Source organism: Ceratosolen solmsi, unplaced genomic scaffold (genome assembly GCF_000503995.2).
Source record: "Ceratosolen solmsi marchali unplaced genomic scaffold, CerSol_1.0 scaffold1, whole genome shotgun sequence".
Classification (NCBI taxonomy): Eukaryota; Metazoa; Arthropoda; class Insecta; order Hymenoptera; family Agaonidae; genus Ceratosolen; species Ceratosolen solmsi.
Genome location: NW_011948415.1, coordinates 12,238,992 through 12,259,558, shown reverse-complemented (window position 1 = coordinate 12,259,558; position 20,567 = coordinate 12,238,992). Strand labels below are relative to the sequence as shown.

The following is a 20,567-nucleotide window of genomic DNA, read 5'->3' as shown; positions in this document are numbered from 1 at the left end:
ATTTACTTCCGATGAGTCTAAAAATGTTGAATTACATGCTTCTGGCAATCACGATCCTTTAAAACAAACGAATAAAATTCTTGCAGATGAAAATAAAATAGAAAATAAAAACGATCATATTAAAGAAAAAAGTAAAAAACTATTAAAAACGAAACCCATAGCGAGCTCCAAGGATAAAAAGAAAAATGATGAACAGTTAAAAAAAAAACTAAGTCTAAAATTAACGAAAGAAAAGAGAAATTTTTGTACGGATGATGATAATGATGAACAGAGCAGTACAATTCGTAATAAAAATATGATTAAATCGAGTAATGAAAAACATTTGAGTAAAAGTCCAAAGTCAAGATTGCAAAAGGATATAAAAGAATCAAATAAATCTAACAATGACTATATTATGCATTCTAACGATGTTGATGTAGATAATGAAAAGTCGAATATATCGTCGTCTAAAAATTTAACAAAAAATAAAAACAGTAAAGATACCGATAAAAGTAATTCAACTAATAATGTAGCACATGAAATTAAATGCAATACTTCAAAAAGTTGTGCATCTAGTGACACTGATGAAGAAAAGTTCAAATTTGATGATATATTAAATTATTCTAGTAGTGACGATGAAATAGGCAATACTGGCAAATTAAAAAAGCCTATAAATTACAATTCTCAACCCAATGAAGATGATCGAGAAATAGATGTCGATATTATGTCTCAGGAAGCATTCAAACGTTTAAAAGGATTTAAAAGACTTGATTTGTTTAAATCCAGCGAGGAAGAGTCCGATAAAGAAGAGGTCATAAAATGTAAAAAACTGACAATTGCTAAGTGTAAAAAGTTACAGAAGACAAATTTAAAGTCCTTGGATGATAATAGCCAAGATGACGAAGTACAAGAGATAAATATTAATTCTCCAGAGTTAGCTCCAAGTGTAAATCGGTCTTCAAATTCAAATCTGTCAGAAACACCTGATTTTTATGAGAAGAATGAAGAAAAATCGATGAAATCGACGAAACAAATTAATAATACAAATAATGAAGAAAGCGTCGATGAGAATAGTGATGAGGCAATAGCAATTTCAACGATGCAAAAACTCTCTCAATTGAAAAAAATTAATTTTTACAATCATTGTGAAAGCTCGAGCGAAGATGACTCACATATTTCATTAAGCGAAGTTCCAATTGACAATACAGTACAGAAAAATGCAATATCACAAAAAGAAATTGATTCGAAGATAGAAAAATCTAATGATTTAGAAAATAATATAGTAAATTCATATCATTTATCTAATATCAATAAGTCTTTCACAGATAAGTCACCAATTGCAGAAGTATCGACACAAAATAATAAAGCTACAAAATCAATTGACAATAAATTGTGTGCAATGAAAGATATTAAAGATGATAAAAGCACTAATATAAAAGTTGGAAACAGTATTGAAGAAATTAAACAATACGACAAAGATGATAGAAATAAAATTATTATCGCTGAAACGCAAGAAAGTTTAGATGCGCCTCGAGTAATTTTAGAATCTCAAGAAATATTTTCGTCTTTGGAAAATTTAAATGAAGATCTAAATCCAAATCGATTAGATGAAAGTAAAGAAACAATATTTGATGTCAATGATTCTCCAACTCTGCTAGTAAAGAAAGTTAACGACACTGAAAAAATAAAAGAAGTGATTAAATTTAAAATAAAAATATAATAATGGGCCTTTTTCTTGTAGTTATATTGTTTATTTTTTATAATTTCAGATTTCAGATATAGTTGAAAAGGATAATTTAATAGAAAATGTTTGCGAATGGACACTGGCTTTCGAAGATCTTTCCGTGGATGAAGAAATATTTATTCTTGATGTTCCGAAAACCGTAAATTATCTGTATTATTTATTTAGACTTTCATTATAAGTTAAGGAGAATAATATTTAAACGTTTTCTAGGCTTTTGATAAAAATTTAGTTGGTGAAAAATTATCATTTTCAAAAGGAATATTACAATTGGGTAATGATAGATACAGAGCATTCCAAAGGAGAATATTACCAACATTTCCATGTATATTGAAATCTAAAGAAAAAGATTTGAAAAATTCATTAAAAATATGTTAGTAAAATTATCGTTTTAATTGTTGTTCATGTTGTTATTACTATTGTTATTACTATTACATATTAATTGTTATTAATAATTGATTTTAGTAAATATTAGACCAGCTACTGCAATTGTTACAAGAAAGAAAAACTCTATTATTCAAACGGCTGATTCGGCGAAAGAGAAAAAGGATAAGGAGTTCGAAATATCAGGAGCAAATGAAAATAAATCTACGGCTGATGCGAATATTAATGAAGCTAAAAAGACTAAAGTAACGGATTTAAGAGAATTAGCAACATCCAATGAAGAGAGTGCATCGGCTTCATTAAAAATAAAAAATTTGAATGATATTTCTAAGAGCGATGAATTAACGGAGAAAAATTCAAAGAGAAAGTTATCGACGGATGTTGATAATGGAGAAAATAATGATAAAGGCTCGGATAGCGAATCTATGAGCGATATCGATGACGAAGACGGTTTTCGATATAAAAAGTTTAAGCGTTCTTTTGAAATGCGAAAGAGCACGGATTTAAATGATATTCCTAAGAAAATAATAATTAAAAGCCATAAAAAATCCAATGACAAGAAATCTAAAATAAAAAATGAAAAAACCAAGATGACGAAGATGAAGTGGAAGGATGACGATTGTGTTGATAAGGATAAAGATATTATTTCGGACGAATCTGATAAAATATTTTCACCCGAAAATGTATCAAAAGCAATAGGAACGCCAATTAGCAGTGAAAGGGAATCTGCTGCCAATAGAAATACGAAGAGCGAATCAGAAAATTCGAATTTTAATATTACAATAGATAATACGGAGGAAATGGTTAGAGCGAAGCCAAAATCTGTAAACAAAAATAAATTGCTTAAAAGTGAGAGGAAAAAAAGGAATAAGATGTTTGTGAATTCCATAAGGAAAGAGGCGATCGAGCAGATAATAAATATCGTTAGAAATAATATTAAATTCGAGGACAGTTCTTCTAGTTGTAGTAGCGATGATTTCAATTACAGACCAGTCGACATCAAACGTCGCTCGGCTCAAAAGCATAAGCGTCATTTGTCTAGCAGTAGTGAGGAGAGCGGCAAGAATTATTTCAACAGGTCCTTTCAAATTTTGGACAGAAGCAAGCCGCAGTCGAAGAAAAAGTTCGATCCATCATTATCCTTTCAAAAATCTCAAAGCGGTACATTTGTCGTAAAAAATCTCGAACACGTAAACCGAAAGATTTACTTCGACGAGTGACAGGAGAAACGTAATAGGACGGCAATAATAATAATAATAATAATAATAATAATAATAATAATAATAATAATAATCCAATAGTAATGCCAAACAGTAAAGCAACAAAATTATGTAATACATATGTATGAAATACTGTACTCTGCCCGTACATAATTTATCCATTCCGTCTCTTCGGCATGCCGACATTTTTATAATCTTCTTCTACTCGGCTTTTTCAACGACAATCATATTCCAAATGCACTTTGACGTTTCGTTACGATTTACGTCTCTGTAGGAATGAGCCGAAACGGCGCACTCGAAGCCTACGATGCTGTGATGCCAGTGGAAGCTTTCAGCTGCGAGGCACTCGCCAGTCATTACGTGTTGAAGAACAATCCTAATGATTTCATGCAAAGAAAGACAATATTATAATCAATGATTTTTCTTGTTTATTTTTTGGTTTTTTTTTTTTTTTTTTTTTGTATTTTTTTTTGTATTTTTTTTTTGTTTTTGTTTTTTTACCAAATTTTACTCAATACAATTCATACAACAGAGGATTAAACTTTGATTTCCATGTCTCTTACTTTTATTATTTATTTGTTGTTTTATACACAGTGTACTATTATTAGATTAAGAGCGTGTATTGTATGTTTAGATGATTTCCATTGTTTAATCATTTTTGTAAATCTATATTCATTTTTTTTTTTTTTTTTTTTTTTTTTTTTTTTTTTTGTAGAATGTTGCGCAACAGGATTAAAGATTCAAATTTTAAGAATATATATATATTTTTAATAGCACAGAATAAAATCTATGAACTGTAATTTTAATTGTAGAAATTTTGTTAATTTTTTCAACCTTTCAAATTAGCGTTGCACGAAAATTCGGCATAATTTTATTTTTCATCGGCGCATTATTGACGAGAGATTTTGACACTTTTAGACTTTTAACGAGACTCATAAACCATTCGTTCCTTTCAACTTCGATTGGCCAAAAGCTATCGCGTAAAAATAATCATATTTTTTGCCGTTCGCTTTTACAAAAAACGCGACGAAAATTAATCGAAGCTAAAGTAATTGGAAAACGACGTTATTACAGCTATTAACACAGCTATTAGCAAAAACAAAAGAAAAAAAAGCTCTGAGCACGGATCGATCACCTTATGCGTTGCTTGTGAATTAAATTAATTAAATTGATCGAAAATACATTTTAACATAATGCCCTACTGTACATCGTCACACTATAGAACAATTATTTCATTTTTGCGTGGCGATAATGCGATAAAACACGAGGTGACGAGATTTATTGGCCGAATAGTTCGTTATAGCTACGATGCGCCGTCGCTTATTATTATCAAAATTGCGAGAAAAATGCGTGTTTTGCACGAACCTCGCGCACGGCATGATCGGCAATCCCTCGGATTCGAATCTGTTGTTTTTGTCCCAGTGGAGTGCCCGCCACTTAGCATAACAATCCCTCGACAGATTTAAGCGCACTGGATTATGGTAATTCGACGTGTGCTTACCATGCAAGAGCGGTGTTTCCGATCTTATGTAAAGTTCGTCGGTATGATAAGCCAGCTGCAATAGTTCGATAATAATGATAGAGTATTGTTAATCAATGGGAGGAGCTAAAGAAACGTAAGCAAAGGAAGAGAATCTTTATCGGTTAACGACTCGATTGAGCATTTATAATAATGCTGTTTGTTAAAGTCCGAGTCCGTGAAAGTAAGAAAGTGAAAGTGAGTGCTGGCTCAAACTTTACACTATTAAGCGTAGTTTTAGTCCAACTACTAGACGTTTTTTTTTTTTTTTTTTTTTTTCATACTTGGAAGCCAATGACTTGTAATTCAAATGCCATTGGTCTATAATAAAATTTTAAATAATGAACTGTTGCATAGTGATATGTTCATAGATAATGTTATCGTATGAAATAAAGTATGATCGTGGAATTTAAATAATTCAAATTAATTGATTATAAATATTATATAGTGTTAAACATTATATATATATATCGTTAGTATATTACAAGCGGATTCGAGTAAATTTCCGTTTATAGACATTTTTACAAAATTTATGTCGCCAGTGTAATCATATTCCCTGACCCTAAATAATACATTTAATCAATTTTTTTTAATTGCTTGACGCGAAATTAGAAATAAAATTCATTCTATCGCACCGTTGTTAAATCCGTTGATTGTAGGGGCTAGTTGAACAAATTATACACGAAATTGTTAATTCCAATAAGTTACTCTTAACACGCCTCACTAACTTATTGCGCGATAACCGAGAGTGAATGCGCAATTTGCTTTTTTTCCTCTGCCGAAAGGTTTTTTGTCTAATGATTGGCTGGCCTGTTGTCGCTTTTCACCTCTTACAAATGGACATTATGTCGTAAAGCGTAGGAATTTCGAGAAACGTAACAATGCAGCTGTAATATTAAATTACTTTATTAACCAAAGCTTAAGTACGAGCGGCCCGTGTCGTTGGCATTATTTTATACTATTACCTGGCCAAGTCTAATTCTATCAAATTCTATTAGATCGTTACACACGCACGATGAATTTAAAAATCTTATATATTGAAAAAATCTAAATAACACTATATTTGTATAAATATATAATTTTTTCATATCGACAAGCTGACCTACTCACTCGGGTATCTTACTTTACAGTTTAAGAAGCATACGATTAACAGTCCCAATTCTACATAATATTTTCAAAGTTTTATCAATTTTTGTCAATTACTGAATTTGCTATTTTATTAAAGAATTATTTAATATACTCGATTATAAAATTTTCAGACACATTTATCTTAAATTATACTTTTACATTTCTAATTGTACAAATTTAACTAATTGTATCCACCAATGCCTTGATAAATTTAAGTGCGCCGATTAGAGTTAAATGTTGGATCGATATTTGTTATTGAAGTAATTACTACTTTTATAAGCTAAAGCACAAAAACTAAATAAAAAAATATATATAAATAACGATATCTTTTTATATTATATAATCGAAATCGATAATCCTACCTACTTACAAATTATAGATAGTCAACTGGCAACAGTTTGTTTGAACTAAAATTAATTATACAATTTGTATTTGCATACTTTCATTAAACGTGATTTTTAAGCATTAATACTCATTTCGTACTAAAATTAAATGCAATTTTATATTTTAATAATTAAAATCAATTTAAAATATAAGTGAGCGTTATAGTTATTAATGAGCAAATGATTAAATATTTAATTAAATAATTGTCTAATTTATGAATAGTGAATACACTTTCTTGTTTTACGAGGCTCAAAAGAGACTACGTGAGCAATTTTTTTATTGTCTTCAATAAAACAGTCTGTATTAAAAGTTAAAAAAAAAAAAAAAAAAAAACAACAACAACAATCGTTTGAGAATCGTATTATTTCGACGTAACCAAAATCCAATTAAAATTTTGTTTATTTTTATGAAAAAGTAAAAAAATTTCTTTTGTTAATATGTAACAACTAACATATATATATATATATATATATATATATAATAACATTTTTACTTCGAAATTTTCTTAATGATACTGCACGATTGTTTTTGTTATAAAATTATTAAACTGATGTCAGATAAAAGTGACGAAAAAAAAAAAGAACAAACATTATTTTTAATAATTGAACTTCAATTACAAACAATGCATACTTAATTTTTTACGTAAATTCTAACACAAAACTTAATTTTATTATAAATTTTCCAGCCAATTATATGCGCAAACGTCACTAATCGTAAAATAACCGTTTGTTAAGTGGATTTATAAAAGAGAAAATTGATTTTGATTTGATCTAACAGTTGAAGTCGTTGAAATCTCATCATGTTTCATTTCACCACATATTTAAGCGTACTTCTCGTATGCCTTATTTCAATTAGTACAGCTTTTGCAGGAGTACGTATTTATTATAAAATATAAAGTAAAAAATTTAATATATTTGGTAAACTTAAGAAAAGAAGGATCTTTATAAATACTTCTGTACTTGCGTATTTGAAATTAAAACAACAAAATCGCGTAATAGTCAACAAATTAGTATTTTTTAATCGTATAGTAACGATTATTAATTAACTTTACGTTATATTTCTATTATTGTAAATAAAAATTAAATTATTGATTAAGCATTTGAATTAATGAAGCCTAAATCTAATAATGTCATTCATAGGAATTGTATGGATCGTGAAAATAAAAAACATTCAAAATATGATTACAATAAAAAAAATTATCTTATACGATGTAAACCCATTAATCAATTATTATCGAATAATTCGTGGTAATGTTTCATTGAAATTTTTAAATATGTGCACGCGTATATCTGTGTAGTATTATTACGCTATAAAAATGATTTAAACAATAATATCAATAGACTAAATCTTTATGGCATTAACATGAATGATTATCCATTCGTTAATATTTTCATTGTGCAAATGTTAAATTTTTTGTAACAGATGCTAATTGATGATTGTTATAAACAAGCTGATTCAGCATGTTCAATGGAGACTGGGAAAAAAAAAACCGACTGCTACGTATGCACTTCAATTATACCTTTTCATCATTATACGAATCTATCTAACTCTTCGCGTGAATCTCTTATATATTGTACCGAACTTTTATATTACTATCTAATGATTTAATTTTTCTTTTTAGAATAAATTTAGAGCTCATTGTACTCGAAACTAAATGGATTTATTATCTCACAAGTTTTATAAACCATTATTTTTACTTTAATTATATTAAATAAAATACTCTCAATTTCTTAAATTATCGTTTATAAATTTACACTGTATGTTAAATCCCCCCCCCTCCCCGCCTCCTTATCCTCCGTCTCTTCTTCTTCTTCTTCTTCTTCTTCTTCTTTTCTTTTTTCATTTTCACATGGTATATATAATGTCAATAAGTCAACCCCTTTTTAGAATAAAATAAAATGTCAAGAGCATTTTATAAGTATTTATATAAGAGACCATATACATACTAATGTTTGAATATTTCTAAATGCAAACGAATTAAAATAACATAACAGTATATACATGCTTGAGCCTACATTAAAAGCAAAGAAATTTATGAATTATTCATATAATTAAATAATAAGATTAAATAATTCTCGTGCTATGTTATTTATAAAATGAAAGTAAATGTTACTAAAATGTTTCTTTTTAGTCATTTTCATCTGTTGCCAAAATTGAAAGTTCATAATTTTAATTGTAAATTGATTTAAATAACTTTTCTAAATTATAGACTTATAATGATTATGAAAACTGCATAAATTAGAATTAATCATAAATTAGATTAATTAGAAATAATAATTAGAATTTATAATAAATAAATAATAATAACATACATTTATAAGTCATTATTGTAATATGACGTAGTGATATTTTTAATTTTTTTTTTTTTTTTGATCCAATACCGCCTATATGCCATAATACAATACGTTGATTTAAGTTTTATTTTCTAGGGACGAAATATACGTATCCATAGGGGCATACAATTTTAATTATTTAAAAAACTTTATCAAATTTGTGTGTCCGTAAAAAATAATAAGCAGATTGTCGAGGAAATGAAAAACAAAATTATAAAACTGCTAATCATATGCGGATATATATATATATATATATATATATTTTTTGTACTTGAATGAGATTTGTTTTGTTAATGTTGCTTCAATAGATCATAATATACTTATGATATTAATTCGATACATTATATGAGCAAAAATAGATAGCAATGAACCCATCGATATAGTAAAAATTTCAATATTATATTTTAATAATCCTTAAAAATACAAAGGATGCTATTCCTAATTTACAACTCATAATACAAATTAGAAAAAACTTTAAGAATCCTAACAATTAAATTCATCATTCAACAATTAAATCAATCAAGTTTAGTTTAAAAATTTGAACTGTTAATGAATAATTACTGAATACATTATATTTAATTAATGCTTTCATCGCGACGAAAAAAAAATTTGATTCCTGTTTAAAAATCTGCGAATAATATTTATTGAATTGTACGAAAAATAGTATTTGTAAATGAACAATTATTCAACAAATGTTCAATTTTTTATATTTAGAATTTTTTCAATATTTAGAAAATAAAAGCTTTATCAAAGCTGAAAGCATTTAAAATACAAAAACTAAATTGGAGAAAATATCAATTATAATTCAAAATAAAAAATCATTACTCATAGTCATTTACGAATAAAATGGAAGATAATTCTATAGTGATACAGCTAAAAAAAATTTTAATTTGTTATGTACAAGATAAAAGGCTTTAAGAGCAAAAAATTATATTAACTACAAGTAAATAATTGTTTATATACAAATTACAAAATTATTGATACAAAATTAGAAATCATGACGGTCAATTCAATATAAATGACAGAACATGGAAAATCAATTAAAATATTAAAGTCAAAAGACTACAGATTAGACAGAAATCGCGATATATTTAAAAAAAATTATTTAAATAACACTTAAAACTTAAAGATCTATTGGCTTTTTATTTTCTCGTTAAGATTATGATTTTTCAATTTCCTTATATCGTAAGGGAATAATAGCATTGGACAATTTGCAATTGTACATTTGTTTCGAAGAATAATCGACTTATATCAACGATACGAAGGGATTAAGAATATTTGTATAGTTTCGAATTGTATATACATGTAATTGTACATAATAATTGCAATGCAACTCAATGTGAAGTAAAAATCACATAAATTTCAAGTATCAAAAATATATTTTATATTATATATTGACCGACATATTTCAGTCGTCCATTCAAGTATAAGTTTCAAAGCTTCTTTTTCTTTTTCTAATTCTTCTTCTTCTTCTTCTTCTTCTTCTTCTTCTTCTTCTTCTTTTTGCCAGTGTCTAAGCAGCAAAAAAACAAAAAAATAAAAAACAAAAAAAAACAAACAAAAAAAAAACTAGCCATACAGGCCTTTGGGAAAGCTGAAAAGTAAATCTCGATTAAATGTCAGTGCCAACTTAAAGTTGAGCGCAAAGGAAATGCAAAGGAAAGTTTGAACAGTCTCCCCACTTGATGTTGATGAGCTCGGAAGCAAACATGCGAGTACAGCCATGTAAGGGCTTGGAACTCTGATCGGGGCTGTCAACATATTGATTATAGAAATTTCAGCATTTCAAGCTTTCAGTATTACAAACTGAATGCAAATAGTGAACTTAAAGAAAATTTGAGATACTTGATAAATCATCATAACATATAGTGAAAAGAATTCTGATTATAAGTTCTGCTCTATTGTTAATTTTGAAAAACAATTGTATATAAATAATTGTTGAATCTGTCAGGATAGACAATTATATGATCTTAGGTGTTAATAATATTATGTCACGTATTATTATTATCTCGATGATAATTCTATTTTAATTATTCTACATACTATAAAAATAATTTGAAATATTAGTTAACTATATAAGTAATAAACATTATTGTAATATATTATTCCAATAATCAAAGATAATTTAATTTTTCCAATATCTATGCGCCTGTGTGAGTGTACACATAATTTTACAACTGTTTATTTTTAGATAGTTATATTAATTCTGAAATATCGATACGACAAAGGTTCTAATTATTTAATAATAATAAAATATTCTTACAACAATGAGTTGATTTAAATTTTATGAAAATATGTACATATTCAATTATAATTGATATTTTATAAGATATTTATTACCACACTCGATGATTTAATAAGATTTATTCTGTATAAAATTTACGAATATAATGAAGATTATTGCGTAATTCAAATGTTATTATTCATAATTTAGATTTGCTGGTAACTATGTCGTAACTATTAATCTATACATCGTTACGGTTAATACTATTAATGTCTCGTATAAATGCGAATATCATGAAATACACGATTTTATATTATCATATACTTTTCAGCCAATTGTATTCGGAAACGTAATAATTTATGAAATTATTCTCGAATAAATTAATCTATAAAAACGCAAATTGATTTTATTTTCAAATTATAACAATTATTATCTCATCATGCTTGGAATAAACTTATATGTTTTTATTATTAGTATATGTGCTATTTTATTTCTTGCAGACTGTGCAGTACGTATTTTTAAATAAAAACAACGTAATTTTATCTATTTATTTTTGATAGATTTTTAATTATCCTTTTTACATATAAAATTCATCCTTTTCTATTTATTGAAAAAGTTTGAATATACTTTAATGATATAAACCATTAAAAACTTGAATTAGTAAAATTTACACACTTGTATTCGTGGAAATATAATATGATTATTTTTAAGATGAATTTCAATTAGAATAAGTAATTATGAATTAAAATTGAAATATAACATATATTCGTATTATATGTTACAACATAAACAAAATTTTGACATTGTCCGCACCTTATATTTTACTATAATGATTATATTCACTTATATTTACTACAACTATCAATATGACATATAAATTATAAAAAGTATAAAATTTCATTTAACATAATATTATTAATTTTTATTAGCATTATAACTGTAATTCTGTTATTTTACATTTATCGTACTGTGTTCAATTTAAATTGATTGTTTGATTAATTGTTAAATTTTCATAAACATTATTATTGCTGTTGTTTCATATTATTTTTCTCATAATCACGTTTTTCGAATATAATTCGAAAAATTTATATTTTCAGAAAAATCATAGGGTATTCTCTGAATTATGTTACCAACATGTCAAAGCTGTTTGCTCTGGTTATAAAGGACCAAAGTTATACCAATGCGAGGTATATTGTTTTAACTAAATAAACTTATGCATTTTTTATATTGAATTTTTTAAATTTTAGGCCTACTTTAGAGAATACTGTACACGAAACTTTTAAGTACTGACACTCTTATATCGTGTCCTAAAATTGAGAATATTTTTAATGAAAATATTTAATGTGCTATGATGAAAGTTATTAATACAATCTTTGTTAACTTACGTTATGTTATTTGTATTTTTTACACAAAAAAAAAAAAAAAAAAAAAAAAAAATCTTAGAATTTAATAAATGTAATATTGTAATTACATTTTACACAGCTTTTAAGAATCTAATTTTTCACTTGTACTTGTCTAAACAGATTAAAATTATTTCATGATGTAATAATAATAATAATACATTTAATATATATATATATATATATATATATGATGTCGAAATTTTAGGAAATGCAAATTTTTATTTTGTACAAAACTGAATATAACGTATTGTTTTTTTTATTGATTTATTTATGAAGTTGCAATCTCAATTTATATTATACGATCATATTGTTATAAATTTAAAACTTTCACCTTACATACTTAATAATTCAATATAATGTTAATTATAATATATTATTGCTCAAAGTTTATGCATTCGTAATAAAAATGAAAACGGTTTGCCGTAAATTACGTTATTATCAATATATATAGTTTGGCATATTTAGTATGACGGGATATCATTTACTATTTCTTTCAAATCTCGAATAGAGTAATTAATGACTTTGCTCGAGTATAGTATTTACACGAAATTTATAATAAATCGGGCATTTATATTAAAGCAATTTAATCGCAATGCTGCAACAATATACCTATTAACGAACAATAAAGAAAATATGATACAGCAAAGGCTAACTTTACGTTATTATATATGTATTTTGTATAAAACATATTCATCATTTTTCTTATTTAATGTAAGTTTTTAATACAATTTTAATATTATTTAACAGAATTACTCATTCGTTCCAAATCATTAAAAACTGCTTCGCTTCCCCTTTCGGCTCAATATCAGCATTTTTCTTAATCAACATTTCTCTACGTGTCAAAGCATACAGCAATGATAAATTATTCTTATGACAAATACATTTTACAAATCGTGTTTATTTTTAAATCATAAGCCTTTCTGAATTATAGTATTTCTGTGTTATTTGAAAAATAACATTTTTTTTTTTTTTCTATGATTTGGACTTATTGTTATATAACAATAAACAATGATTTTGAAAAAAATATAATAATCGTATATTGCCTGTATTATTCATTCCTACTGACCTTGAATCGCAAATTAAAAACATAATGAACCCTTGACCATATCCCGAAATAATTCTCACAGTGGGTGTCCGTAATTGCTTTCGGAAGAACGGAATAGTGTTATTAAATAGTAAAATAAGTAAACGCGATTTGGGAATTAAGTGCTTTTGTTAATTTATAGGCAGTTATCCATTACAAATACGGGGATCGCGGTAAAAATTTTGTTAGGTATTGTTCCGTTTTTAGAATTTTTTCTTTCAATTTGAATGCACCTCATTCACGATGCCTTATTTATGCAAAAGGTTTCAAAATAATTCCACACAATAGAGAATTAATATAACTATTGCAATTCAGAATATATTGGCCTTATAATAACTGTTCATTATAAATAATTTACATTAATGCTTGTATGCATAAATATTATGGCTTTAATCACGATAAAGAATTTAATTTTTCTTCATTCTTAAGATCTATTAATGACAAATTATAATATTTATTGGATAACCGTCAACTAATTTCTTTTCAATCTCTACTTTTATATGTAAACAAAATATTTTTAATATTTTAAAGATAAGATCTTTTTTTGGAATTGTACATTCATGGAGATAATTTGAAATTAATGAAAAATTTCTGAAACTATGATATAAGTAAGTTTTAGACTCGATTAATTCATAATGTTTATCTTACTTATAATATTTCTTATAGACCTTGGAATATATTACGTTGAATTAAAATATCAAGACGAACATATAAAATTTTTGAAACAATACTAGAACACCAATTATAAAAAAAAAAAAGAAAGGCAGAAATAAACAAATCGATATAATTTAAGTAAGTATTCATTTTAAATATTAAGATGTTTTATTATGATAAATTATTATTTTCTTAAGTATGTACCAATTTTTGTATGATCATGAATCATAATGTAGTAGAAAAAGTTGTACAATTAATTTCTAATTAAATTTTAGTAACATTTAATTTGAAAAAAAAAAAAAAATGACGAGCTAACATTTAGTTTGAGAAATAAGAAAATAATTATGGACTAAAATTATAATTCGTACTGGAAATTCACATAATAATAATAATGGAGCATATAGCAACTTGAAAGCTTATATATTTTTTTAAGAATAAAAAAATCTTGAATTTCATTTTGATACTTAAAACTCTTTAAATATTAAAAATTTTATGAATTATAAGTGTATAGATGAGTCAAGGTAAATTAAATATCATACATTTTCATTGTGAAAATTAATGTAAAGTAAATCTTAAATATGAATCATTATAGTAAATGGATTAAATATTCGAATTAATATATGTTGACATGTAAAATAACGAGATTTATTCTTTTTGCAAAAATTAATAATTCATAGTCTACGTAATTATACTACATATTACTATGTTAATATTCTTAAACATGATTTTTAATTTTGGTAGTGTAATTTTGTATTCAAAATTTAGTATTAAAAATATTATGTACAATAATATCGAATTTTGTACATCACAGCATTCGAATATAACAAGGACTAGAATATTGTATCAATTAATTAATCGGATAAATTTAAAAATTTTACTAAAATAGTTCCTATACATTTCGTATAACAATTACAACAGAGTGATTTAAATAGATTATCTCGATGAAGAATATTTTCTTTCTTATAATAGTAGCGCTCTTCAATTATTCGAAATACCCGATGAAAAATTGTCACTGAAAGTTACGTGTTCCATTTAAGCTACGTTTCCCTAAAAGATCGATAAAAATTATATCGGTAATAGTAGATAAAGCCTCAGTTGATCGAAGTTTTAATATTTGCTTAAACTTTATTATAATTGTTATTTATTACCAGGTCTCATTTTATTTGGACTTATGTTAATTTTATCCGAGTAAAGAAAGATCAATATGTACTACCACAACAACAAAATCAATATCGTTCCGTATTTTTACAACTTATATATACATGTGTGCGTGCGTGCGCGTGTGTGCGTGTGTGATCACAAACGCTTCCTTTAAAACACGATAGATGCGATCATCTTTGACTTTCGATGAAACAATCGCCAATGACATAAAGGCAGAGTTACTTAAATAGAGCTCACGATTTGCCAGGGCCGATATATTGAAAAATAATGGGGGAAGGAACTCGGGTAGGCGAGAATCGTCAAGGTCATATGAAAAAAAAAAAAAAAAAAACGGAATGACCGTTGAATGTCCACCAAAAATAACCAAGCGTCATTAAACTCGAGCATCTTTTATTAATCTTGACTTTTTCAACTTATCTGACTCAACGTATCTTGACTTATCTCTTAATCTCCATGTTGAGAGTTAAGATGCTCGCGATTCTTTAATATAATAAATAATGCAAACGAATATTCGAAACCATTTAATATCGCTTATGAAATACTTGGACGGCATAAAAAAAAAAAGTATTAAACAATATAATATATAAAATATTATTATTATAATTGTGGCAAGTATATCCTGAATATTAAGATTTACAGTAAATTCACGAAATGTATATCCACTTTATAAATTACTATTTCCATATATTTTTACGTATAATTATGTATAAGCTCATCGAGATAAAAAAAAAAACAACAAAAAAACATGGTTTTATCGCTGTAAATGCACAAAGTTTTGTATAATTTTTTATTTGAAATTAAGGCGTTCAAGGGTATGAATTAATTTAATATTTCTTTCAAATATATTAAAAAGATTAGAAAATAATGATAGTGATTTATAAACAAATATGAATAATAAAAAATATTGCAACACGCGAATAAATATTTACTACAATTGGGCCTACTTTTTAATTCTATGTAAATATGAATATCATAAGATATAATTTTATAATAACACGTGTATTTATTAGCCAATAAAGTTCCAAAGCGTAATATTAACTTAAAGATTTGTAGATAAATGAGATTATAAAAGAAAAATTTTATTTCCATTCCGAATTCGAATAATCAGAATCTCATCATGTTTTCCTACACTATGTATCTTTGCATTCTTTGTGTGTGTGCTGCTTTAATAAATGGAGGAATCGCCTGGGTACGTTCGATCATTATCCGTATAAAATTGCATTACTTTAATAGAATGCGATGCTTTATTATCTTAAAGATTTGTATGCACAGTACATTAAAAATTGTTCACTATTACAATAATATTTTCTTAGAAAAATTACAATTGCATTATACAGAATTATATTCATAAATGATATTGAATTAAAAGATTATGATGCTCTCAAATGTCGAAGGAAGTTATGAAAAAGAAAAATTATTTATTACAATAGCTATGGCTGTTTATAAAGTCAATCGATGTGAAATTTCATTTACTTATTAAATGGAAAACTTTTCGACGATACTTTCGAAATATTAATAATAATTTTTATTTTCAAATGCGAATAACCGATGAAGAAATCTTTATTTGGCCATGAATTGGCCCGTTTTCGCAACTGAACTATGCACTTCTTTATTCGAATCGTCCTCGTATCATAATCGTAGCACGAAATCAGACACCCGCGATACGATACATAAATATTAATTAAATGCATGTTAATTAAAAGCCATTGTTACTCTTCCTTACTTTGTTATAATTTATAATAATGTAAATGTATTCTATAATTATATTTTTATTGCCAATCGAATTTGTATAATACATGGAGTTTATTAGTTGAGCCATTGAATAATCATAACTTTATAACATAATTTTAAATATCGTACATTAACATGGATAAGCCCGTTAATTATTGAAATTAAATGCACATTAACTACATAAATTAAGCGCATGAAAATTTTATAATAATGCTCATGAATAATAAAACATTATAGAGATCATCGGAAAAATTGGTATTTTCTGAAGAATGTTACATGCATGTCGACGAGGTATGCGCTGGTTATAAAGGACGAAAGTTATACGACTGTCAGGTATTTCTTTCGATTAATTTAATTTTTGTCTAATTTACACTGATTTTCTTTTTTTTTTATGTAACTGATCATTAACATCTTTTTCTATTCTAGGACAACTTTAGGGATTATTGTACTCGAAGCTTTTAACTATGATACATTTACGGATTATTTAAGGAAAATATTATGTACATTATGTTAAATATTATTAATAAATTATTATTGTGTTGTTACATACTTGTATAAACATTTATTTTTATATTAATATCGAACTCTATCGAACGCTTTGTCGAAATATACTCCGTTGAAAGTTGAATCTTTTTTTTTCTTTTTGCCTATTGAACTCTCGAATATTTATTTATATGATAAATCTCTAATATTCGTTCGTTACAAATCCGATTACTTTTCAAACTTTCATTTTCATTTAATTTTCATTTACAAAAGAAAAAGCTTTTTTCACATAACGGCAGTTTAGCGAAATTTTTCAGTAAAGGTTTACAACAATTTTAAATACACTATAATTTTAATCCCCTTTATTAATTTTAAATGGAAGAATATTGAAATTTTATTAAATGATAAGAAAAAAAAATTTATATATATATATATATATATATATATATATATATATATATAAAAGAATGATATATAGTAATTAGTATCATGGCAAATCAAACCAAAAAATGAATTCAAGGATATTTTAAATATAATCGTCTTGAATATGATTGAGATGTAAAAGATTTTTCATAAAGTTTTTCCACATAATTATGGTTATATTAATTTCTCTTTGTATTAAATAAAAATATATATATTTTGAATATTAAAAGATATATATAAATATATCAAAAAGCGACAATGATTTTAGTTTATTAATAAATGTCTTTCCAAGCTATTATTTATTCGTAATTAAAATTAATGGTTCTACTGTATTTCTATCAATTTTCACAAAGTCAAAGTCAAAGTGAAATAATAATAATAATAATAATAACAATAATAATAATAATAATAATAATAATAATAATAATAATAATAATAATAATGAAATACAATAGCCTATGTACCTATTAGTTGCATGATGTCATTTATAAAAACTTAAAAAATTAAAACTCTTTTTTTTTTATTAAAAAAGAGTTCATTAAAACTCTTAACCTTTTATTTTTTCCATTACCGATACTCTTCTCATTATGCAAATTATCTATGTCGTTCGAAACAAAAACCTTTAGAAATATATGAAAATGCGAAATATTTCTTCTTATGCGAATTTTGTTCTATAGTTCGTCAAGTTTTTAAACGAAATGGAAATTTAATACGTGAAACAAAGTACTATTGCTTTTATCGATATTAAACTTATTATATGTTGATTATATGTTCTTATTTCTTTTTTTCCTTCGTCGTTCTTAACATTAAATGAAACAATTTTTTTTTAGTAATACTGAAATCGATAAATAATAATTAATATGTAAACATAACATTCGTATATGTGATAGGAATGGGCATAGGTACGTTGAGAAATGTAAGATCGGGTAATTTAAAATCTAGGTTGAACTTTACGTTTAAGTGCTTGCAAGAAGTTTTACGTACAACAAAAGTTGATTTTTAAAGTAAATAAACGATATGTGTATAATTGTTTTGATCCTTGTATTATTATTAATTGTACTTAATTGGGCTTAAGAATGTGACGGTAAAACATGAATATACTTATGCCTTTTGCCCCCCCCCCCCACTGTGAAAATGACAATGTAAACTAAATATAAATAGAAAACATAATAAAGTTTGCTTCTATATAAAACTTTAATTTAAATGAATCTGTATTTAAATAAAGCGAATGGTAATTTAATTTGAAGAAAATTTTAATTTCAATTGAAGTTACGCTTAAGTTAATAATAAATATCGTGCCAAAGATGAATTGTCAACCCTTTACTTATTATTACATTTTATATTCTAATAAATGGAATGTACAGTTTAATTTTTTTTTTTTTATTTTTATTATTATAATTATTTATTTATTTATTTATTTATTTTTTTTTTTACAAAGATTAATTTAATGTCGGGATTGTCGGATTGTAAAGACGGCATTACAATGCAAGAAATCTTTGCAAATATTCTCTATTGAATTTTAAATTTCTATCGCGGAATGTCTGGCTTTCTAAACAATTATTCAACATAAATTTAAGAGATTGAAATTAGAAAACATATTTATGTCAAATATAAAACCGACATCATATATAATCACTTATAATACACATGTTATTTAATTAAATGCCGGTGTTATATAATTTCATCTCCTGTATAATTTAAGCTGAGCTTTTATCGAAATACAGATTTTATGTACGATATCCTATGTAGTTGGCGAAGGTTGTATTGTTGTGTTGTCACGTATAGATTAAATCAGATAAAAGCCTATTAGGAATAAAAGAAATCAACTATGTAAACGTTCAACCGTATACACAAATCATAATTTCTTCGAAGTGTTTATTGAAAATATCGTAAGAAGCTTCTTTGATTTGTACATATTTTTGTAATTGCAAGAGAAATCCGTACGACATGTGCAAAGTAATTAAAGTCCATAAAAATACGTTTATATACGCTAATATTTGTTTTCGTACTATTGTCCTAGATGTACGTTTAATTTTTGTCAATTTTTCTTTATTAACTGGCACACATCCATTTCATTTATACTTAATTTCAGTATTATGTCTATAAACATTCTATACAATGAACATTAATTTACAATGAAACATTGCATATGAATTATATATACACGCACACATGCACGCACGGACATTAATATAATTCGCATCGTACGAATTAACATTTTAATAATTGATTTATCTAATTATGCAAAGTCTTACAATTTGTTTAGAATGTGAATAATGTGTTAATTTACAATATTAATAAGCGAAGGTTTCAAATAAATTTTACTTGGATATTGTATTTGAAGGTATTTCAACTATACTTCCATTTTTATTGTGGTTTACGAATTGTGGCGTCGAAATTTATAATTTTTAATTTGCAGTTGTGCAATTAAAATGGAATACCTCGAGAACTTCATTATAATTTCCAATTCAATAGGGATACTTACATGATGTATATATATATATATATATATATATAATTTTAATTGGATAACCTCCTACCCTAGATTGTTATTTTTTTTTTTGTCTTCCATATTTTACCTTATAATCTACGAATCATTAAATTTATTATTTTACTTTAATTATTTATTCGCGATTCTTTATTACTCTTTCGAGCCTATTATAAAATCCTATTTTTATTGCCAATTAATATTTAAAATCTATCATATAATTCGAAT

General features: G+C 25.7%; 1 protein-coding gene across 1 annotated transcript; it reads left to right on the top strand.

Moving 5' to 3' along the window:
* Positions 1-262: 262 nt before the first annotated feature.
* On the top strand, positions 263-3,324 carry LOC105359074 (GRIP and coiled-coil domain-containing protein PFC0235w-like). The gene is made up of 5 exons (XM_011495550.1): positions 263-1,672; positions 1,749-1,862; positions 1,934-2,093; positions 2,186-2,907; positions 3,004-3,324. Exons 1-5 carry the CDS (start codon positions 296-298, stop codon positions 3,322-3,324), a joined length of 2,694 nt encoding a protein of 897 aa, XP_011493852.1. The 5' UTR covers positions 263-295.
* Positions 3,325-20,567: the final 17,243 nt, after the last annotated feature.